Raw genomic sequence first — 23,472 nt, 5'->3', positions numbered from 1 at the left:
TAAAGGCCAGAAGATGTGGGAATGGGGGAACACTCAACACTCAACAAAGAAAAAATGGTCTTCATATGGTGGAAATAGGGAACGAGGGGTTGGCATTGAGTTGGCAACTCATTAAGCTGTGAAGAACAAGCTTGGGGCCACTAGAAGGACCATAGTGGGATCCAAGGCAGTGTGTGTCTGCCTCCAGTTCAGAGGTTCTGTACTTAAAAGACTTTAGGCCTTTTCATAACTCAAGGGCAAACTAATTCACCACAAAAGAGAAAAATAACTCACAGGCTATACACAGTACCATATGCTGCCTCTTTAAATTAGGGAATTGGGTACCATAAGTAGAGTATTGCTCTGAGAACTACTGATCTAAGAATTGAAGGAAGGAGGATGGCATACAGAATGGCAAAATCAGGTAAGGACAGGGTTTGCAGAGCTACTCCTGAACTCCTTCCGAAGTGCTAGGTATGCATTAGCAGGTGAGGGATACCTCAATCCCAGGACAGCAAGAAAGCATGGAATGAGTTCTAATGAATTTGCATGTCCTTATCTCAAGGGTTGGACTGTGATCCCTTTTTCTCTTTTCCCTAGCTATTGTGAACTAATAACAGAACAGTATAGATATTAAAGGTACAGGTCTTAAATACCCTGGTTTTCAAGCTAATCCCAGTTCAACCCTTTAAACTCATTCACCTACAGACCTAAATTGAGGAATTGGACACTGTAAGCAGAGTATTGTACTCAGTGGTAATTGTAGCCAAATTTGATAGAGACACAGATAGTTCCAGGCTGAAGAAGTCCAGCTGCCAAAAAGGCAGTCAGGTGTTCGTGTGTGTTGGGGGGAAGGGACTCAGTGGAGACTCCCTTGAATTGCATGGGACTTCTTTGGAGCCAGAAGTAGCAGACTTGTGCAAATGTCTACAATCGGCAAAAAAGAGCGCAAACAGCGCAAGGCAATAAAGAGGATGTACCCATAAAATCCCTGACATCTGTTTGGTGCAAGTGTGCATAATGCATACCTCTTGCAAAGAACACCCTTTCCCTATGAGGGGGAAAAACTTTGCAGTGTATTTCTGCCCCTATACGATCTATCGGAGGACACAAGAGCACCTGGCTGAAGATATCTTGTCCCACAGATCTCTTGTGCTTTCTCCCAAGGATGCCTTGTTCCAAGGATCTTCAGCAGGGGGAATAGGATGGTAGTGACTCTTTCCCTCTCCTAGGTATTTTCAGGGCTGCAGGCTTTTTGCCCAGACCTAGGCTGTAAATATGTTGCTTGGTGGTTCTTGCAACAACTTGGAGAGGACTGTTCATTTCCCCACAAGTAGTTGCAAAGTCCATTTCTAAATAACTGACTGTAGCAGGGGTAAATGAGATAGTGACAACAGAGCACCGCCTGCATCACATAAGAATAGATGGGATTACTCCCTGCAAGTCAAATTTAACAGAGGACATAAAGCAGGGCACGTGCCCTCATTTTATTACTGATGAAGATGATGCTGGCAATAGGTATGCACAGTGAGCAAAGGGTGGGGGGATTTTGGAAATTTAATGTGTAGTTACATCAGTGCAAAATATAGCTGCACAAAGTATAAAAAATGGTGCCAGGAACAAGTCTGGGAAATCTGCAGTGAAAACTGAAAGCAACAGGGAAAAAGAGAGAAGAGATAATGAAATAAAAGGAAAATGCTGCAAACAACAGATCTTGTAGAGCAGGGTAAATGTTGGCCACTGCTGAAGCACAGAAGCCAGAAAAGTATTAACTTCAGGACTAGACGTCTGTTCTTCCTAATACAACTGCAGGATAATTACCTAAGAATCAAGGAGCTCAATTCCGATTTTGCTCAAGTCTCACCTTCTGTTTCAAGAGAAAGCATACAACACAAAGAGGAAAGCAGCTGCCTCTGTGGGTGCATCATCTTGGCCCTTCCCTGAAATGGTTTGTCCCATGTGCCTTCGCTGCCTCCACTCTAGTGAGCTTGTTGACATGCAATGCATTAGAAATCTAATTCCATGCTTGATACAAAGCAGGGAGCACATCTATGGCAGAAGCACTGACCAGAAACATATGCATGGTGCCTGATGGATAACCCTACTCTTTGCACACATGATCATGGCAAACATGGCTAAGATGCCTGCTTGTCAAAGCTGACCCAATGAGTGAATCCATAGCACAAAATAACTCGCACCGGGAGCTGTAGGACCAAAAGAACAACATAGTGACCATTTGGCCTCAAGGTGGCACCACCTGGGTTTTCATTTTGCACAGCTGTCCAGCAATGAAAAGAAGGGCTTTAAGGTATAGAGAAGTCTCAGGCAAATTTGGGTTAATTTCATTGGTTTAGACATGGACAGCCTAAAAAGGAAACTAGCAGGACTTAAGCCAAATCTAGGCTTAAGGAATGATTGAATCAGAATAAGCCATTATCATGTAAGGAGGTTGTAATGGCTCTATAAAGGGGTGTTCTAACAGATGGGGGAAGAAGAAACAGGCAGGGTTGTTCATTCCCTGAAGGAGCCCATTAGTACAAGAGGGGCAGCTATTAGGCATTGAGGACAAGAAAAATCTACTTTCATTTTTGGTGCCAAGCCCCCTTGCAGTCTATGTTCTTGGGGACTGAGTATTTGTGGCTGTTGCTTACATTTGCAGGAAGCTGCATTATTTTGTGCCTGAATATTCATTCATTCATTCATTCATTCATTCATTCATTCATTCATTCATTCATTCTCTCTCTCTCACATGCGCGCACGCACACATATGCGCATCTGCACACTGTGAAAGAGTGAAAGCTGAAGCACAACTAAAGAGAGCCCATGCAGGCGCTGGAGTGGCAGACGTATTTACAGAGACTTCAGGACCACAGAACAGGGTGGCAGCAATGCATGCTGCCTCCAGCACTTACCTTGCTTGCTCAGCCCCTGGTGGGAAGCCGAAGCTAGTTGGAGTAGGGGAGGGAGTAGCTGAAATGTCAAGAGATTGCTCAGGAATTGGTGACTGAGGAGTAGCAGCAAGGTCAGAAGGCGGAGCAGGGGGCTGCATGGCAGGAGGGGTGGAGGAGGCCTTACGAACTACGGAGGTGCCTCTGCGAGCCACCCAAGAGGTGTCCATCACCCGGACGCCCATGCTATGGTGGGGGGAACACAGAGATATGCCCTTACCACCTTGGAAGCAATATACAGAGCATAAAAACACACATTCATGGCAGGGGAAAAGAGGGAAACCACCTAAGGACATCCAGGTGTACAAGGAGCTTGGACAGACTCCTGTTCCCTGGGCTGGCATGTATGGTTAAGGGGGCACAAGCATGTAAAACACAGGCTTCATCTCGCCAGAGGGAGAGATCACGTGCCTTCCACTTGATGGAACCTCGTGTTGATCCCTCTAAAGTCCAAAGCAATGATAAAGGGATGTGTTCTCCCTATGACAGTCCCTCCAAAGTTCTCACATTTCTGATTTTGGCTATCACAATCACTCCATTAGGGAGGAAGGAGCAGCTTGGCCATTAGTACAGACAGTCCTCAGCCCAAAGAATTTTATATCACTGCAGGAAAATTACTTACATAAGAATTAAGACTTCACTTGCTAGGGTTGGAAACAGCTGTAATACCCAGTGAACACTTACAACCCACAAAACACAGCAAGCATTTCAAGAATAGCAAGGCATACACCCAAGGAAGGCACTCCTGGGCAGAGCAAGAATGAGGAGGCCTGGAATCCTAAAGCCTTTCCAAAGAACTGCAACCCAAATATAAGACACCCCTTAAAAATTTGGGGCAATGTATTTCATCTTGTGCAACCCGGACAACTGTAGCTATTTTCCAATGCGGAAGGAAAGTGCCCTTTGCATTTTTGATAAACTGCAGCAGAGAGAAAAGAAAAAAAAAGGAAAGAAATTGCTGAGGGGAAGGGAAGGGCTACTGATCAGAGCTGGTTCACATGCTCTGAATACACAAGGCCCCGGAGTCCATCTCCACCACCTCTGCTTGAAGAGCTCAGGTAGCCGGGCTGGGAAAGGCTTCTGTCTCTGATCTGGGAGCACCGCTGCCTGTCAACACAGGCTCTGTATATGGCAGCTCTGTAGGTTCAGCATGCACTCCAGGGACAGGCTTTATTCTGTCTGTACTTAGGGAGAAGCTGGCTTGATCCTGGCCTTGCCATGGCACTCAAGGTGGCAATGGAGGACGTCAGCTGGCAAGGCTGTGGGTGCTCTGTACTGACTGGGTCTTGACACCGGAAATAGGAATGGCCCAAGAGCGACCCAGAGGATACCATACCTTTGGATTTTCCTAAGGCTGCATGGACAGAAACATATAGACATTAGTGCAACACAGACTAAGGCCAAATGCCTCTCCTCCTGCCATAAGGGGTTGAAGGTCCAAGACTTCAGCTTGGGAAAGCAAGGGGATCAAGCTCATTCAGTTTCAGAGAAGCACCATACTAAGTAGAAATGAAGGACATTTAGCCAAAGGGAGAGCCCAAGGGAACTGGAGGGTTTGGCGAAAACTATGCTGTTTGTTTTGGTATGTGAATGTGTGCGTGCGTGCGTGTGTGTGTGTGTGTGAGTGTGAGCAAGGGAGAGAGAGAGAGACAGAGAGAGAGAGGGAGGGAGAGAGATGAGAAGGTGGATGAGAGGGGGAAGAGATAAAGCAGTTTGAAAGTGTGCATAAGGGACTTAATCATGTCTTAATGGTTCTTCTCTTGGGATCAAAGTGTAAAACCGATTTGGTCAGTTAGAGCCAAGACTTGATATCTGAAGGAAGCACAGCACTGGGCAACATAGGATGCTCACACATGCAGAGGATGCCATGAGTGGGCTTACATCATCTCCCAAGTTAAATTTGCACCAAGATCAAGACTTTCTCTCTGGTATCTTTTCTTCTCCACCGCAGCTCACCTGTAGCATCTGAGAAACACCCCACCTATGACTTCTGTTATACTTGCATTGCACAGTCTTCCTTATACGTGACACAGCTTTATATAGAGAATTGCACTCTCCCTCCATGCATCATGCAAAAGTTAAAAGAAAAAATACACATTTCTCACTCAGGCAAAACCTTGGGACCTCTCCTCTCCACCTTGAATTACTAAAGAATAGCATAGGTAATAGGAAACAGAAGTAAACGGCATAGTAAAATACTGTAACCCTTAAACAGTTCAACTCCTGTTCTCAAAAGGCTCACAAGAATGGGGTGCAGAACTTGCAGCCCTCAGACTTATTTCAAGGGGGGGGGGCAAAAAGAGTGGGTGCTCTCCAGTTTTGCAATGTGGTAAACACCTCTTGCCATCAACTTGATTTCTGCTTGTCACTGTCTGCGGCTCCCACCTGACTTTTCCTGTAGGTCAATAAACTTTTTGCGGGGTGGGGATGTTCTCTATTCCTTCTCTAGGAAAGTGTGTTAGCATACATGGATTGCAAACTCAGGTGCTAATAATTGATGTCTGGAGAGTGGACCATTCTTAGAAACTGATATAGGTTATAAGAGAGGAGGTTGTTTTTTAATGCAGGATAGACTGTGTGCAAGGTAGTTAAAGCTTTGGAAATCCAAGGAAAGCGAGAAGAACAATAAACCAAATGAGAAAATGTAAGTAAAATAGTAAAATAATATACCCTGAACATCATAGGGTTGTACGTTTTCAATCCATTAGGCTGAAAACCTATACATATGTAGATGGGAGTAAGTCTCATTGGATCTAGTAAAGATGTACAGGTTGGCACTGCATATAAGTGTGATTATTCAATTAGTGCTGTAATTGCAGATTAAGTTTTGCCTGAGAATTCATTTTTAGAGGTGACACAAGCAATGACTTGCAGGTCTTGGAACTGATGAAGGACCAGCCATCATGCCAGTTATGAAAGCACATGCCATTTCCCTCTTCCCTGAGCAGAACTTGTCAAAAATAATCTGGCAGAGAGTTTGTAATGCAGCAGGAAACTATTATAATTTCCCCCTTAACATTAAGCAGCACGGCAGCTGGGGATTCTCTGTCATGGGTGATTCCTGACAAGGCCTCAGCAACATTTAAAATGCCTCATCAGTGGGGATTTAATTACATGCACCTTTCTGGTGGACTGGCACCCCTCTCACACTGAATGGCTCTGCCAATCTGGGTTAAACCTTACTGCAACTACATGGATGCCACCCACAGAAAATTGGCTCCTCTGTGGCTATGACAAAGTTTAAAGGACCTTAATGTTAAGTCAATGTAAATATGTAATTTAAAACTGGAACTTTCCCAAGACTAATGGACAATCAACTTAATATTTTTTAAAACTATAGTTTTGACTCATTTCACTATCATCACCTTTTAATATACCAAAACATGATAGGAAAAGCAATATGAAAGGTGGTGCTTTCTTTTACCAAGGATTCATTCATTAATTTTAAGTGCCCACTAAAAATGAATAAATAAATCACCAATCCAAACCCTGGCCTCCTTTTCCAATATGTTCAAGAAGAGACCTTCTTCATTGTTTTACAAAATGCATTTAATCAACATCTTAATTAATCAGTTAAGAAGCAGAAAGTTCATTGACTGGAACCTAATACACAATTGATTGTGCTATTAAAGATTTCTATCCATGCAGACACAAAGAAGTATTTACAATTAACGGCATTTGCACCATTTTAGATATTTACATTCTCTTTTTGTATAGTCAAAATCAGCACCAGATTTTGAATGTGTGCAAATTGTCATTTCAGTGCCACAAGAGAACAGTAGGGCTATCTTGGGGCAAATCATACAACTTGAGTGCACAATATAGCATTTCCATTATCAAAAGTGGTAACACTACCAGCCCACGTCCCAGAAGATGGCAGAGATCCCAGTATATGCCCATGCATGTCCAGATATACTGGAAAAAATGAGCATGATGTTTCTTAGACAATGAATTTTCAGTAACACTCATGGGCTGAATAGGAGCAAGGACAGCAGGACTCCAGTATGGTAAAGCTGGAAAGTCTCTCCACTCCCACTGACAACCTCTGGCTATCAGGTGCTGCCAATGCTCTTGATTTCCCAAAAACAGCCCCTCAGAACTAAATACTGAAAGAGCAGCACCACTAATATTATATATGCTTGGACAAATAGAACATGAACAATGCTGTTCCCCTTTGGCTGGTCTTACCACAGCAGAGAGTGAATTCATCATTCATTAAATTGCTGCCGCCTGAGCAGTTGATCTCAGTGGATATCATGATACCCGTGGGTATCATGATGCCCAGACTTACTTCTGCACCCTCTCCTGGACTGCCTTTGAGAGGCAAAGGAAGCAGGAGATAGAGTCATAGAAGAAAGAGCTTTGGGAATCATATGGCAAACCTGACCAAATTCCCTTGGCCTTCTATTCAGCTAGGTTCAGATGAAAAAATTGCAAATGTCCCAACATGGTGATCAGGCAGACAAAGACTGCAACCTATCACTTAAGCACTGACAGGCTTACTGCAAACATGAATTGACCTGCTGATCAACCTTTAGTGTGCATACTGCATACTTGCTGAGTACATAATGTACAAAATTCAACCTGGAAAAGTCCCCTCTTGGACCTATCCAGGGCCCGTTTTGGTCAGCTGACCATAAGCAGAGCTGCCAAATTCAACCTCCAATCCCCAGGAAACCCTGTCCTGTACTCTGTTGGCCCTCGCTGGCTTAGCAAAGGTTGCTCCTTCCCACCTCGCGATGGGGGACGACTTGTCCAACAGAGGTGCACGGCTAGCAGAGGCCAGGCACAGACAGGCCTCTAGGCAGGGGGCAGGCACTACAGCCCCCTTCCCTTTTAAGGAGGCCACAAGGCGGCAGCCTGGGGAAGGTGAAGAGCTCAGGATCAGGGTGGGATGTTAGTGACCAGGCAGTGAGCATTTGCACTCTTACGAAACACGGACACTACTACTACTGCTACTACTACTGTTGCACAGCAGCACTCCAGGCCAGCACAGCCCTTCCCAGCGTGCATCCCACAGCGTGTCCCTACTCCTCCCATAGCAAAGCAGAAGCGCCCCCTACCCATCCTTCTTGTAGAACTCCAGCATCATGTTGTCAGTGGCAACACTGAGCGGTCGCCGGGTCTGATCCGGATGCTTGCGGTCAGCGTGGTCCATCTCTGGCGATGGCATGGAATTGTAATTTGCATTGTGGTTCACATGCACAGGGCTGCCATAATTGCCAGTCAAGTTGAATTCAATGTCTAATTTGGAGAGAACAAAAGAGCCATTGATTGTTTGTTGGTCCGGCCCTGGAAGGCAAGGGGCAATGGGAAAAGAACTAGCAAGCACTAGTCTTGCCTGATCTGATCTTGCCTGGTTGGGAGACGCTCCTACATACCCACACAGACACATATTTTTAACAGGGACGGGCAAACAGGTAGGTTCTTATGGAATTTCCTATGCAATAACTGTTCTCAAATGTGTTGTACAACAACAGGCCAAGAGAAACAAAGGAAAGCACTGGTCTGGAACCACCCAGAGGAGGAGGTGATGAGAAACACAGTGCTCGATTTGAGATTCAGGTGCTGAGATTGAAACAACACTATGGGGAATGCGAGCCAACAAGAGAAGGATTAACAAGAACAACAGATGGTGATGTAAGCAGCTCCCCAAGTGATCGATCTGAGGCCTGGTTATCACCACCAGCCCTGCCCTGGCTTGCTTTGCCTGGGTGTAGCCAGCACTAGCATACAAAAGCACCGGAGCAATAAATGGAAATTATGTTTCCTACCTCCAGGAAAGAACCAATCTGCATGCTGGATAATGGGCTCAATAATTGCAACTATCTGCAAGGAAACGGTTGCCATCATCTCGGTGATGTTTCTAGAAAAAATGGGAAGCAGGGAAAGAGGAATAGAGGAAGATCAGCAATCAGGCTGAAGAGGCAAATAAGATATTTGAGTGCCAGGAGGGCCAAAACAAATGAAGGAATGGGATGCCATCCAGCCCATATCAGCAGGCTCTCTGCTGGGCCAACTGAGGGGTCATCTCGTGCCCCACCCACAAACTGTTCCTCACCCCCAGGAAGAGAAGATCATCCACTCCAACCGCTGGCTCCAGGGCAGCGTCCCACTTGACATAACAGAGCCCTGCAGCTTCCTTCTTTCTTTCTTTCTTTCTTTGCTTGCTTGCTTCCTTCTCAGGCCCTTCTCTTTCTCCCCAGTTCCTACTGGAGAGGGCTAATCTCTGTCACACTCTGCCGGGTGTGAAAGACATGCTGCTGCTCTGGAACAGACTGGTGTCTATCTGTGCTCACTGCTTACTAGCTCTGGAAGTGATCACAGCTGCTGTCATGCTAAGTTCCAGAAAGCCCAGGTTAAAACTGTGGAGTTTTGCATCAGATCCTAGAACCTGTGAAATGGTACTTGGTACTATATGAGAAGTAAGTGATCAAATGCCACTTGCATTGAAGAAACAACTACAGGAAAATATACATAAGTGATCTAAGGCTGCAATCTCAGGCACACTTAGCTCTGAGCAAAAGTGTTTATGAGGGCCTTTTAGAAGAACTCCTGCAGCCAGCCCAGTTATCCCTTCCTTGCTACACCACTTGTCCCTTTCACATGCGTTGACTGAAAACCACTATTCATACTTTGCTCCATTCTTCCTCAATTTGTAGCCCATTCCCTGACAAAACTATTTTGAAGATATGGAAATATTCAGATGTTGCAAGCCAAGCAAAGAATAGCAATTAAATAAGTACTTGCAAAATGTAGGTAATAAAATTGAACCAGCATTTTTCAGTTCCATTAACTAGTATTTTAAAACTGGCAGAACTCTAGACTTCAGCTGCTTACCCTTCTGCCTGAGGCCAGAGAAGGTTCGGCCCCAGCACAATCGCTATGTTGCTCGGAGTCATTTTGTTTGCATCCTGGTATTCCGTTAAGTTTGCCAGGAATTTGATCAAGTACCTGCAAAAGAATGCAACCAAGTTAAAGCAGAGTGAAGAAGTACAGCAGCTGTGGCCTGGGACATTAGCACCAGGTTAGTCATGTCTGCTACCTGCCTGCCATACATGGTCACGGCACGTGCTTTGTCCCAGGGTACATACTAAGAAATATGCTTTGCTGCCATTTGCAGGTACCAGCCACCAGGTGGAGAAGTTTATCTTGCTCAGCAATGCAATCTACACAACAACCAGAATCAGAAGCCCTCTGTATGAACCTAGGATAGAGACCTGAAGGCTCGTGGGGAACCAGAAAAATCAGGCAAAAAGGTTTCAACAGCTAAATCTTCTAAATCTCTCTGAAAAACCATCAGTACTTTAAGAAAAAAATCTAGTTCTCTCCTCCCTGCTCTTCTTCTCCTCCACTATCACTTTTTCTGAGGTTTTTCCAGGTCTTTACATCTTTGGCCTAGGCATATAGTACAGTACAAATTTATTGTTGTACCCACAGGTATTAATAAAACATATACATACAATAACACAATAAAATATAATTAAATACTAAATCAAATTAAATTTAAAAATGATTAAGTACTAAAGTACAATTAAAATGCTAAAATCCTAAGTGTCCAATTATGGTTGTGTTGACAATGAAAGCAAGCCTAATACTAACATTAATCCTGAACCATAGTTTTACAAAGTGCTTAATTAAATTAGTCAAGACAATCCTCTTTCTGATTTTAAAGGCCAACAGAATAAATGCGGCCACCCGGGAGTCAATATAAGGAAGTGCATCCTGCAGCAAGCACGGAACACCTTCTGCATCTGAGCACACAATTTAGCTATGATCTGGCCCAGGCTGATCATGAAGCAGGCCGTGCAGGACATAATCTCTATCCTGGGAGGAAGTGCCACTTGCCTCAGTCCCTGGAAGACTGAGCAATAAAGCTGAGCCATCTCCTGCTTGTCCCTGGTTTGGTGAAGAACGCTGCCGTCCTCTGTCGCCCTTCTGTACAGCTGCGTCCAATTAGACTTGAGGAAAGGCTTCCCACTGAAACCACTAGAGAGCTTTTTCTCAAGTCTAATTGCTGCAAGAGGCTGGGGTGAGCAGCACAGGCCATGGGTCAGAGCATTGCAGGCTTCTTCTTGAGTCTCTCTCTCTCTCCGCCCACACTCCCCCATCCATGCAGGAGACCTGTCTAGCTGGCAATGGGGGGGAAGAGTTGAGTCTTTGATTGCAGAGCAGAAAAGATCAACTTTGACCCTAGCCAGGCTTTGAAACTAAAAATACTGAACTCTTTCTGCAAGACAAGGCATGTGAGATGAGGAATGTCTGACAGATGTTTGCAGAACTCATGGTTAGCTTGCAAAGCCTGGTTGTGATCTTACATTTTTGTGATCTTGCCTGTTGGCACTGCAATTGTTCCTGACATGTCCCAGGGCAGAAAATGCAAGATCTCTCAAGGCAATCTAATTGGGGAAAGAAGCAAGCAGTCCCTGCTACTGTGCTAGGAAAAAGGAAGAGGATGTAACCAAAGAAAAGGATCAGTAAATGTTAGGAAAGCGCTACAATCTCTCTCTGACCCTTTTGGTGTTCTGTTCTACCTTAACCCAGGCCTGCTACCCAGAATCTTCTCTCTCTAGGAATGACAGCCTATAAAATTCAAACTAACAAGAGCTAAACAACAAGGTTGATGGCTTATCCTTCAGCATGTGGGCACCTGCCTTAGATTGCTGTAGCTGGCCTTGGGCAATTTCTCCAGGGCATTCCACAGGGCTTGCAGCCTCTTGTCTTGGTCTTGGATACTATAAAGCAAGAACAAGATGGCCAGGATTAATTCAGCAGTGAGCCATGAGTTGATCTGGATTGCACATGAAATATCCTGGGATTCTCTATCTGAACTGGCCACACACATGCAAGCAAGTGTGCCCACAAACGCACATTTCTTTCTGCTCTTGCAGAGAAAGAAGCACAGCTAGTGACACTCACAAAGGGACGCACCTCTCTCACCGCCCATCAATTCTGCAGTTGAAACCTGCAGACAGGACAGGCATTTCTGGGAAAGCTGCCAAGGTGTTTCTCACAGATCCCCTCACTGGGAGTGCGGCTGCTGCTCACCTGACATGCCACGAAGTAATGGCTGCTAAGGGGCCTGTTTCTACAATCACTTCATCAGGGGTGACAAGCCTCAGATCACATTTTTTGCATACTTGTTTAGGATGGGATTTTAAGAGCGAAGCAAGCTTAAAGAGCCAAGAGTGTTGGGTAAGACCAGGGGCTGTTGGCCCCCTTTCCTTCATCAGGGCCGGTACAGAGTTTCTATTCCAGTCCAAAGGAGGGGTCTTTATTTGCCCCATTCTTTAGGATCAAGAGGGGGCAGTTGTGCCACAAGCATCACAGAGCCACGGTCAGCTGAAATATTTAGGATGCTGGAATAAGTACTTAAAATCACACCCTGCATGAAATGCCACTGGGTATAGTATCACTAACGTGACTGACACTCTCAGTTAGGAAGTTAGTGTGGGAAGGAGAGAAATCCCTCTGGAAACCAAGATGGGCACGTTGGACATTATTTGTGTGGCTTTGAAAGGGGTTAGAGTGCAGCCTGCCTCCACATCTCACCAATGTGCCTCCAAACGTCACAGAAAGTGCTGGTGAGAGCAGTATGAAGCTCTCAAGTAACATATCCATGTGTGTTCAGTGTTGGTCTTGTGGGTTTGGACTTTTCCAAAGCAAATGATGTCAAACTGCCTGGATTAGTATCTTGTAGGGATGTTGCAGAAATTAACAACACATTCAAATTAGTTCAAATTTCTAAGAATATGACCCAGATTCTGCAGTGGATCAGCTTTTCCTAGCTGTATGGATTCTGCAGACCTGAAGACCCTTTTCTTTCTTTTTTAAAATACTTCATTTTATGCACATTTAGTCAGAGAAAAATATAGATGAAGTGCAAATCAGACCAAAAGTGTGAATTTTTCCCATAGGCTAAATTGTGAAAATACTTATTTTCCTGGGATTTGAACATTTTGGAGGCACTTGCACACTACTTGGCCTGCAAATTTGCACAACTCCAAATTTCAGATGTAAACGCATATGAACGCAGTATTGACAAATCTGATTTCATCAATGAACAGACAGCAGAAGCAAGGATTCCTGACAATCCACAAACATAGATGCAGTAGATTTTCCAGTGCTGATACATCCCAGCATCATGTGGCTCTTGATGGGACATAGCCAAATCAAGGTATCAAGGAGAAGTTTCACTGTATATCTCACCAAGGGTACTGTGGCTAATTGATGTTTTGTGAGCCGCCCTGAGGCTTCGGCGAATGGGGCGGCATAGAAATTTTCTAAACAAACAAATAAATAAATAATTCCCAATGGGAATCTACAGGACAGCATCCTCCTCTGATAGTCTAGTGTTATATTGGGAGGGAAAGTGAGAGATGGCAAGAAAACCTGACCCTGAACCTTTCAAGAACTTACTTGGAGGCTTGAATCCATTCTTCATAGAGTTCAAATGTCATAAGTGGCTCTGGCAGTTCTCGGAGATAGGACTTCAGTGCTCCTGTGGGAAACACAGAAGAGACGTAGCCAACACAGAAAACGTTCCCCTAATTCTGATGCATAGTCTTGCTATGTTTCTTTTGGTTTAGGGCAGCAGTTGATGATGAAACTGTTCTTAATTGATAGGAGTAAGAATCTTACCCATAGCTCACTATCCTTCCTGTCTGGCAGTAACTGCATTCCAGTATAAATGGCCAGCTTTTCAAGTGTTCCACCCCAGTTTTTTAGCCACTTGCATGGACATTAATATGCGGCAATATTATATTCCCGGGGATGTGCAACCCATGGTTTGCACATGGCCCTTGGCTCTTCCCAGTCTGCAGAGCCCTGGGACTCCACCCAGGGGCTCCCTTGGTAGTGCTAGCATTAGCCTGAGAATGCCTGGGGTTTCCCTTACCAGCACTAGTAAGGAAAATCCTTCCCCTATCTCCAGTCTCTGTCAGCGGTCAGAGATAAGAGATCTGGTTTGGTGTGCTAATGCAACTGCTGTCAATGGAAATCCCAGGCCCAGTACAGTCTCAAATTATTTCCTATTTCGTCCTTAAAAATAAAAAAGTTATATTTTAGTTAGTACTGCCATCAAATTTTATTTTTATGTTCTCAAACTTGGCTTGGTTTTATAAATTCTGCTGCATATCTTAATGATCAAGGGAGGCAACTGGGGGCAATCAGCAACTGGGGAGAGGCAGATTTCCTTGTGCATAATTCTTAAACCAATTCTCCTTTAGATTGTGTGTCCATAGTTCTGTGGCCTTCAGCACCAAAGGGGTTGTGTACCCCTCCAATATTTTATCATCAGGTAAAGACTATAGGCTTTACTAAGTAGCAGAGGTTCCCCACATGCCTGGATGGAGAGAGCAACACATTTCTTGTAACTGTAGTTTCACAGTTAGACCTGTGTCGAGGAAGCATTTCTTCTACCCTTTTCTCCAATTTATAAAAAATGCTAACTTCAGGTTTGCTTCCAACTGCTGTTGAGTTATTTTGGAAGATTTAAATATTTGCAGTTATCATGAACTTATGATGTTCTCCCAAGCATCTTCACTTAGATTTTGGTGGGTTACAAAGTACATCAGTATTGGCTGTGTGTGTAATCACGTGCCTTACATTTCTGTCTTCTGTGTACTGTGTGATATTCTATTGACCTCTCTGAAATATCATGATCAGTATGAATATGTTTTTTAAGACAGTGAGACAAGATTAACCAGCTACTTCTCTCAACAAGGAATTGGGACAAAACACTGTAATAATGCATTGAGAGGGGACAAATGTGTAAGGCCTTCTCTCCAAAGCAGCAGAGCTGTCATAAAAAAGTTCAGAACCTCCCCTCCTTGTCTGGATTGCTGCACTTTAGCACACATTGCACAGTCAGTGTCTCCATATGGTGAACTGGTTACGGGCAGTTGCTCTGTGTCTGTATTTATCCCTGGAAGATCTTTCTACCTTTCTAAGCTACTAATGTTCACTGTGAAGTCAGAGTGGTATACCAGCTGCTTACCTGCAATCGCATGGGGGTCTGCTGAGTACTCCTGAACATCCACAACACAGCAATCAAGGGCTGCCTTCAGCTTCTTTAGCTTGGAGGCTGAGGGAGCCACTCGGAAAAGACCCTGCAAATGGAAGAAGAGAAACAAAAACCAAAGAGATGCTACAGGTGCCGCAGCTCTGGTTGCAATCGCCAAGAAATATATCCTGGGCAACATTGCTCTGGGTATGGCTTACCTGAGAGACTGTCTAGACAATTGGAAAGGAAGGAGAAGAAAGAGATCCCCAGCCTTAGAAGCAGAGGACCCAAGGAGAGGGACAAGAGTTGCTTCATACACACCTCCTCTTGCATGCCACACTCCAGGAGCATGGTGACACACGCTTCAATGGGGAAGGCAATCTCCCGGCCACTGACAGCTAGGTGTTCCTCCAGAGGTTTCCCAAAGGAGGGCTTTTCAATCCAAGCTTCTGTGGAAGGCAATCCAAAAAAGAGGGACCAGAGACAATCAGGAAACAGCTGGCCCACCAGCTGCAAGCTCCTTTGAACTACTCAGAAGCTTGACTGCCCTCACCCCTGATAACACTTAGGAGCAGCCAGAACCTTCTGCAAGTTCCCAGCTGATGGCAGGGATCCCCTTCCATGCTTTTTGCATGGAGAACGGAAGATCTCATGGGCAGTCATGGTGTGTGCATTTATGTACATGACTAAGTGCTGTTAAAGAAAGAGGATGTTTGGTCTCTCCCCTTAGTTCTAATTGATGTTCTGAGTTAAGAGATACCAAGAATCCATTTTAAACCTGAACATGTCAAGTTAGGAGTCCCACTGAATTCAATGGGGCCTACTCCTGGGTATTTACAGAGACAAACTTTATTAAATTTAATGTCTTAATAAATTTAAACAATAATTTGAAATGAATTCAAAAGAAGAATTACAGGAAATAATATATTCATAAGGCAGTTACTGGAAGACAAGTGATCAAAGACTGATGAGCTGCTTTTCCAACTCCTATGTGGGAGTATTCAGAGTGAAATGCAAGTTAAAATCAATGCATAAAATAAGTAATTAAACATGACAAATTATCCATGTAGCATCTGCTCTAATGTAAACCATAAGCTAATGGGAGGGGCAAAATCTAATGATGCAGTCTTGCTTGAGTAGTAAGCCCCACAGAAGACAGTACACCATAACTTACTGTTTTAAAGTTTAAGCTATATTAGCATTAACAAAAATTAAGACGTTTTCTAACTGACAAGGTCAGCCCTTTCCATTTGGCACGTGTCCTTTCTCTCTTTCTCTCTCTTCTGCAAAGAAGGACCTCACGACTGGTGTCCGCATCATGGGGAACAGTGGCCCTTATGGGGTTTTCCTTCGACTTTGGGGAGCTCAGCATTTAACCCAAGTGATTTCTAGCATTTTGGAGTAATAAAATGGCAGCAACTCTGGGAAAGGACTCATTTTTAGAATTCTGGCTGCACCCCACCCACTTTATTCGGTGACAACTAATGGTTTGTTGCCCAGTCTGCTGTGCAAGCCAATGTCAGCAGGCTGGAAGGTGTAGATTAATGAGTAAAATCACTTGCCTTTGATATTGGGTTATGAATGGAGAGAAGCAGAATGGAAGTCATGCTCCCTCAGCAGGTGTGCCTCTCGTGGAATAAGGGACAGTGGCAACCTAAGTGAAACACTTACCCTGCTGTGCTTTGATCTGAGGCAATACATTCTGCAAAAGTGCCAACGACTTCTTGTGGTACTCTGCTTGCACTTCTATTAACTGGGAGAGAGATAAAATAGGAGACATCTAGTAAGAACTCACATCCTAGGAAAGCTGCTAAATTTTTACAGAGGAGGAATGGTGAGGGAGAACATGGGCCTGCCAAGAGCCATGGTTTTTGAAACTTACGGTCTGGAAATAGTTTGCATAGTCTATCTCTTTGGCCACAAAATTGTACATGTCAGCTGAGAGCTGATCCTGCAGGAAGTACAGAAACAGAAAGTTACATGATGGGAAAGTGCACAAGTCAAACTCACTATACTACAACCGTTGAAGTACTGCTTTTATAGACATTCACATACAATCTAATTAGACCCAAAAGTGTGTTAATTGGATCACATTTTTCATGCTAATATTCTCCTTGCTTGAAGCTCTATTCATCAGTCTGAGGCAAAGCGGAGAAAAATATGACTCTCTTTGAACACTTCCTTTCCCAAGAGATAACACTCCATATTGGATCAACAAAGCTAGGTTTCCAAGAACTACCAACAGTGGGACTGCAGCCATCCCCAGGACTCATCCTGAAAAATACAAGGAGGTTCTGACCGGACATGGGAAGAAGAAAAGGGAGAGAGCAATACCCTGCAAATCTCCACTTTGTTTGCTGCCTCCTCCATCTCTTCCCTGAGAGCATCCGCTTTGGCACCCGAGGGCTGCAAGTTGCTTGATAAACCTGAAGACTTGGCTGACTGCTGCCATCTGCAGGAGAAAGGAGATAACTACATTAGCAACCCATGAAGCCACGCACTTGTGCATAAGTTAGAGCTTTGATGGAAAGGCAGTTGCAAGACAAGCACCTAACTCCCTCCAGGGGTGACCGCCTGCTCCTTCTGGCAGGATGCACACAGCTTTCCTCAGAGAAGAGGGGGGCATTCATTTACCTCAGGCCTCAGCCAAGAGAAGGCAAAGCAATTTATTTCACTGGGTCATGCAAGTGACAGAGACAGCTGTTCTCAGAGAGGCGGCAAATAATTATTGAAGAACTGATTATTTTAGGAATCAGTAATCCCCTACATGGTTGCTAAGGGCTAGGAATAAACCCTGAGATCATCAACTGAACTTCCCTCCACCCCATTAGGTCTTTTACTGTCATTCTACTCGGACTAACTTCACTTTTCTAATCGACTGAGTCAAAATCCTCTGGTCTGTCCCATGAAGCTTTTCAGCCCCGCTCTAAAAGGGCTATTTATATCATTTTTGGCTTACAGATCAATGAAAAAACACATGCCACTCTCTGCCCTCAGGCGTGCAATCTAAAAGGCAGAACAAAAATGGAAAAGGGGATGGGAAAACAGAAAGAACACTCTTGCGCACTAGTTCTTAAAGTTACACTTTTTAGAATAACCACCTCCGGTAGAAACAGCCCAGGTTGCCTAATGGGATAGCTCATATCCCATACAGTTGAGGGAGCATAGCAGTCATCAGTTCCTGGTGGAACTGTCCTCAAAAGAGCATGGGACCTTAACCACCCAAACTGACAAAGCAATGGTTCTGCAAAGGAGTCACCTCCCACTCAACAAACAAGGCTATGCCGTGTCTGGTTTTATCTTGGAAGCTAAGCAAAGTCAGGCCTGGTTAGCACTTGGATGGGAGACTGCCTGGAACCATGAGGTGCTGCAGGCTCGGAGACGACATGGCTCAATAACAGAGCACCTGCTTTATATGCAAAAGGGCCCAGGTTCAATCTCTGGCATCTCCAGGTAGGGCGATGGAAGAATCCTTCCTACTCCCATGAAATGCTGATGCTGGTCATTGTCAATAATCCTAGGGCAGATGTACTGACTCAATCCAGGGCAGCATCCTCCATTCCTAAATGAAGTCAGTGTTCCTTTTCTGATCAGTGCTGAACCCACTGCATCCCCTGCCCTGACCTCAGGCATCTGCTGGGTTTTAGTTCATGCTGCCCCACTCTTCTGAGGTTCATGCCCTTCAGCCTCAGCCTCAGTCATTTTGAATTTGCATGCATTTCAAATAAAATGCCTTCTCCTCTGAAGTAGCAATGCCTGTGGAAAGAATAATCTGGGTGGCTCTGAAAGGCATTTAGGACCCCAAGGATGAAATCAAGGCCTGGATGAAAGCCTCCTTAAAAGAAACCATGAGGGGGCACAGGTCTGCATTGCCCCATGGGGCAGCAGGGAGAGGGAGTCCTACAGATTTATGGTCAGCCTTCCTCAAGACACAAACTTGCTTGCTAGACACAACAGGGGGAAAGAGTCTGCCATCAAGACTGAATCAGAAGTACCATTGCAGGGGAGCCAAAACCCACACAGGTATACAACAGAGGCTGAAAATAACTTTTACATGGAGCTGAGGGAAGAGCTCACAGCCTCTATCTTGTGGTGACCAGTGCAGGACAGGAGAGTGTTGCCCCTGACTGTCAAAAGGTCCTCAGGAATAAAAGAACCATGGCTGGAAGGAATGAAATGGCACACAGCTGGGCACTGCAGAGAGTCATGGGGGTCCACTGCTTATGCACATCTGGACAGTGCAACATCTCCCAGGGAGGAGAATCAGGAAGTAAAAGGCACAGTTCCCCCAAATAGAATTTTCAGTTTCATTGCAGACTCTGTTTCACCTTTCTATGTTTCACTTTATGGTTTGTACTGATGCTTTAGTTGATTTATTGTGTTTAGTTTCTTCGCTGGGATTTTTTTTTGGGGGGGGGGCTATTTCATATTTTGTAACTTTGAATAATTCTGTTGGAAGTTGCCCTGGGCTGTTATTTATTCATTTATTTTAAGGAAAGGGAATTTAAGACATTCGAATAAGAGTAAGAATACTGAAACTCAGTATGCATTCCAGTTGATCAAATCTGCACATGCCTTCATTTGTGTAAAAACAAGAGACTGAAACAAAAAGCATGATTCCTTTGTTTTTAGACAATGCAGATGTCAGGCGGCAGCCACCCTCTCAGAAGCGCGACAGGAGGGGAGGCACCTATTTTCATGTGGTGCTTGAGCCTGGCAGACTAAGGCCAGGATGCTTTGCTGCAGCAGTGTGGAAGCTGCTCCCACACTGCTCCTGCTTATATTGTCAGGCTAGTGTGGGAAGCCCCGATCACGGGGGAGGCGCTCCTCCCCACACCTGCATTAGTCCAGCTTCCAAAGGCTGCTCTGTACAGGGAGCAGTTGTTAGTCTGAGCTACTGCTATGTGGTCCAGGCTTCTCTGGTCACCCGAGCAACTCAGGAAAAGGATGGCACTGGAGGAGCAACTCTCAGGCCACCAGAACTTGGGCAAAGGACTGTGCAATTGCAGCTTGGCCTGGCATAAAACTCAGGGCTTTGGTCCACTCTCGAGAGCCATGAAAGGTTTCTTAACAGTGGAGAGAGACGCCCAAAGCCAAGTCACAGAAGAGAGGCCCACAGGCAGCTGCCACGGATTCTGCCTTCTGCAGGGTTGAGACAGTTTTTTGTGGCTAGCAGGGAAGTTAACCTTTGGCTTGCGATCTGGAACAATTTTTTTTACCAGGCGGCTCAGCCAGCCTGCTTCCTTTCTTGGAGGCCAGGTGCTGTCAGCTCCGGCAGCCTTGCAGAACTGACACAGGGTGACAGCATGGCATGGCCCATGTGCCCCTCCTGGGATCTAAGTGGAATGAGAGGGAAGGGGTGAATCCCATCCACGTTCGGTTCACATCTCTCTTCTTTGGTCAGTCTGGGCTCCTGTTTTGCTGTCGGGGCACAAAAGGTCTGACTGAGGGATGCCATTGTAAAACACAGAAAGGGGAGGGCTGAAGTCCGTTCCATTCCGTCCCTATCGACAGTACAAAAAGCTGTTCAGCCTTTTGCTGGTTATGTATTTTTCCTTTTATGTGTACAGTGTCTCAAGTGCTCACTGCACTGGAGGGGCAAAACATTTAAAATCAAGACTAAAATAGCTGTACTGACTCCAATGCAAAGATATAGGGACCCAGAAACGGTCAAGAGAGCAGAGCTTGCTTACAGAGATGCAGACTAGGGCTGACTGAAGAAATTCTGCAGCAGAATCCCATGTATGTTTACCTAGAAGTAAGTCTCACTTTTCGCAGTGGGACTTTCTGAGTATTATATGCACTGGATTGTGGCCTCAGTGTGTGCTTTGGGTGATTAAATTTGCACACATTTTCACATGGGTAAAAGCAAGAGTCTGGAAACCAAAATAATTTTTTGTTTTTAGATTATTCGGCTCAAAATATGTGCCAAAAGGCAAAAATATATCCTTTAAACTGGTGCTTGACATCTGCCACCTGATGGCTTCTTGTAAAAACATGTTTAAAAAATCTGCCGCCGAGGTAATTAGATGGCATTTTAGTTAATGAAAAGATTTTTTCCCACAAAAACCATAGATCTAACCAGTTAGACTGTTGCAACCCACATTTACAACCCAATATGCACACCTGACCTATAACTGATAGCTCCAGAGAAGTGCTTATTAATAGCAGAAATTCTAGTCTTAGTAGCTTTTCAAATATTTCAGTAAAATGTAATCTAATAAAAATCTACATAATGCAACATTTAAACCACACTGTATCCTTTAATTTTCCCCCTCAAATATCTCAGGTCAAATAATTGCAGTGTACTGCAGTAAAAATGTAACATGGGCTACTCTTTCTTTTTACCTTTGTTGTTTTCAATATGCAAATAAAATAACTATGCTAAGTTAGGTCATTCTCTGGGGTATCAAAAATGTTCCAATGCTAATATTTTCTGATACAAATTATCTTGTTTTCAAATTCATTGTTTTTCTGGAAAACCCACATCAATGCACAATCCAGCAAGAGAAAATGTTCTTCTAGCTTTGGGAAGGATTCAAACCCCTCAGAAGTGGTTTAGCTTCTCATTCAAGGTATTTTCCTTCATAACATACATAAATAGAAAATCAGAATAGATACAAGAGAGCCTTTCTGGATGCTGGACAGTTCATCCCTTCCCTGGCTCTCACATATGTAAACCCTCACTCTTCCCCACTTTGGCGGCAATACAGTTCTGTCCTATATTCACAGTGACAGTGCTCTGTATGGGCTGAAAGTTGCTTAGTTGGTTGCAGCAGCATATGAACATTTGCATCTCCTTGCATGCAAAAGCAACTTTCATCCTACTCTCTCTCCTCATTTTTTGAGACAACCAAGCATCCTATAGCATCTTAAAGTTTTACTAGTTTGTGGCAACTAGTTTGAGCTTGTTTTAGTCACACGGGTTAACTGGACAGACTTGATCCTGGACGTGCAGACATACACCTAGTGGAGGAGGGGTGCATGAGCCCCACAAAAGGAGACCGTGTGTGAAAGACAGCAGGCCACTGCCTCCACGATGCCAGCTCAGTTTGTGTTTCTCTGGTTGAATGGCAATATTAAGTGAAATCAAGGCAGTGGGTTCAACTTATGCTAAGAAAAATAAGTTGCTTTCAAGGAGCACTGAGACAAAATGAGGAGCAGCATATCTATTTCCAGAAGTGAGCAGAGGTACCAGCTTGCAGTGCTTGGCTTGGCCTGGCCTGGCCTGGCCTGGGGCTCACCTCTTTGTCTCCATGAGCGAAAGCCTCAACCACCAGGACTGCAGCTGGAAGGCTTAGAAAGAGAGCAATGCCTTGGATCTGATTAGAGCTAGATTATCCTGGCTAATAAGATACACTGGAGCAACAGAGTCTGAGTCAAAACACACTGGAAAAGTGCCTTCTCACCGAGTAATAGTGAGAGAAAATCAGTACTACGTTGTTAAAAATCCTTCCTGCCCTTTCTGTTTTAGATCCTGACAGAAACCTCTGAGCCAAAAATGTGGATACAAGGGGACTCAAGGCCATATTTGGGTTGGTTCTGACCCTGTAAGAATACAGGACTGACCGACGGAGGAATCCTCATAAACCAGCCTCACATGTGGAAAGAATTGGGAATATCATGGGCCACCTACATCCTACTAAACAGAAGCCCTTCAGGGGACCCTTCCTTTATGAAGAGAGTCACACCAACAGGTCTTCCTTCTCTGCAGGTTAAAACAGAGGGCAGGATAGTAAAAATCCAGGTGGATGAATGGCACCTCAGTCTAACAGGAGAGTCCATCAGGGCAGATATTTAAAATTATGCTGCCTGAAGGACATTTTGAATAATTGGTCAAGTCTGCAAAAGAAACTGAAAGCTGGGAATTTTGCACTCAGAGGGTTATTAACTGATAGTTAACCATGTTTCTTACCTTGTCCTTGATGAATCCATGTCCAGAACTAATTTTGCTAAGTGCTTCCTCTGTTTTTGGATATTTGGGATTTCTACCTGAAAAAATAATCATTTTTATAATAACAGTTATAAAATGATTATATAAGGGTACCTTTTATGCAGAACTGTATTAAGCATTGTATTTATTAAAGTCAAATGAGGTCAGAGTGAATTCTCAGAATTTCACATGTGGCCCAAAGTCAGGGCCAACATCAGGACACGTACAGCTGATGGACAGCTCCCAGACCACAAGGAGCCTCAGACGGCCTCCAAAATAGCTTACTGTCACCAACTTCTCATAACTGGCTTGGGCTGGAAAAGCAGGAAACCCATAAACAGCACTGCTGGGCAGCAATTTTAATCTAGCTCAGGGTTCTTCAACCTGGCACCCTCCTGATGGTTTAGCTTTGGCTATTAGGTGGCACAGAAATTAAAAGCAATGATGAATTAAAAATAGGTAATAAATAAATAACTGCAGTCTAACACAGAAAAGGGGCTTTTCAGCTTAACAAATTTTAAGGAAATAGGCAAGAAACAAAGGGAAAGGTGAAGAGGGTGCCTTTGCAGTCCACATTTCATGGTGCACCTAGCCAGTTATTCCAGTGC

At 44.4% G+C, this 23,472-nt stretch overlaps 1 protein-coding gene across 2 annotated transcripts in view; it reads right to left on the bottom strand.

Annotated features, from left to right (window-relative positions):
* ARHGAP44 (Rho GTPase activating protein 44) overlaps window positions 1-23,472 on the bottom strand; it is a 115,280-nt gene that overhangs the window by 12,785 nt on the left and 79,023 nt on the right. For both annotated transcript variants that reach the window (XM_044453921.1, XM_044453922.1), the window contains exons 6-17: window positions 22,847-22,923; window positions 17,266-17,383; window positions 16,814-16,882; window positions 16,603-16,684; window positions 15,253-15,380; window positions 14,926-15,037; window positions 13,347-13,428; window positions 11,582-11,662; window positions 9,768-9,881; window positions 8,702-8,793; window positions 7,991-8,171; window positions 2,892-3,113 (exon numbers count right to left, since the gene is read on the bottom strand). In XM_044453921.1, the coding sequence (XP_044309856.1) occupies window positions 2,892-3,113; window positions 7,991-8,171; window positions 8,702-8,793; window positions 9,768-9,881; window positions 11,582-11,662; window positions 13,347-13,428; window positions 14,926-15,037; window positions 15,253-15,380; window positions 16,603-16,684; window positions 16,814-16,882; window positions 17,266-17,383; window positions 22,847-22,923 (1,358 nt within the window). The remainder of the gene's footprint in view (window positions 1-2,891; window positions 3,114-7,990; window positions 8,172-8,701; window positions 8,794-9,767; window positions 9,882-11,581; window positions 11,663-13,346; window positions 13,429-14,925; window positions 15,038-15,252; window positions 15,381-16,602; window positions 16,685-16,813; window positions 16,883-17,265; window positions 17,384-22,846; window positions 22,924-23,472) is intronic.

Source organism: Varanus komodoensis, unplaced genomic scaffold, assembly GCF_004798865.1.
Source record: "Varanus komodoensis strain SLA01 unplaced genomic scaffold, ASM479886v1 scaffold7_1, whole genome shotgun sequence".
Taxonomy (NCBI): Eukaryota; Metazoa; Chordata; class Lepidosauria; order Squamata; family Varanidae; genus Varanus; species Varanus komodoensis.
Note: the sequence above shows the minus strand (reverse complement) of the source record. Positions and strands in the feature narration are given on the sequence as shown.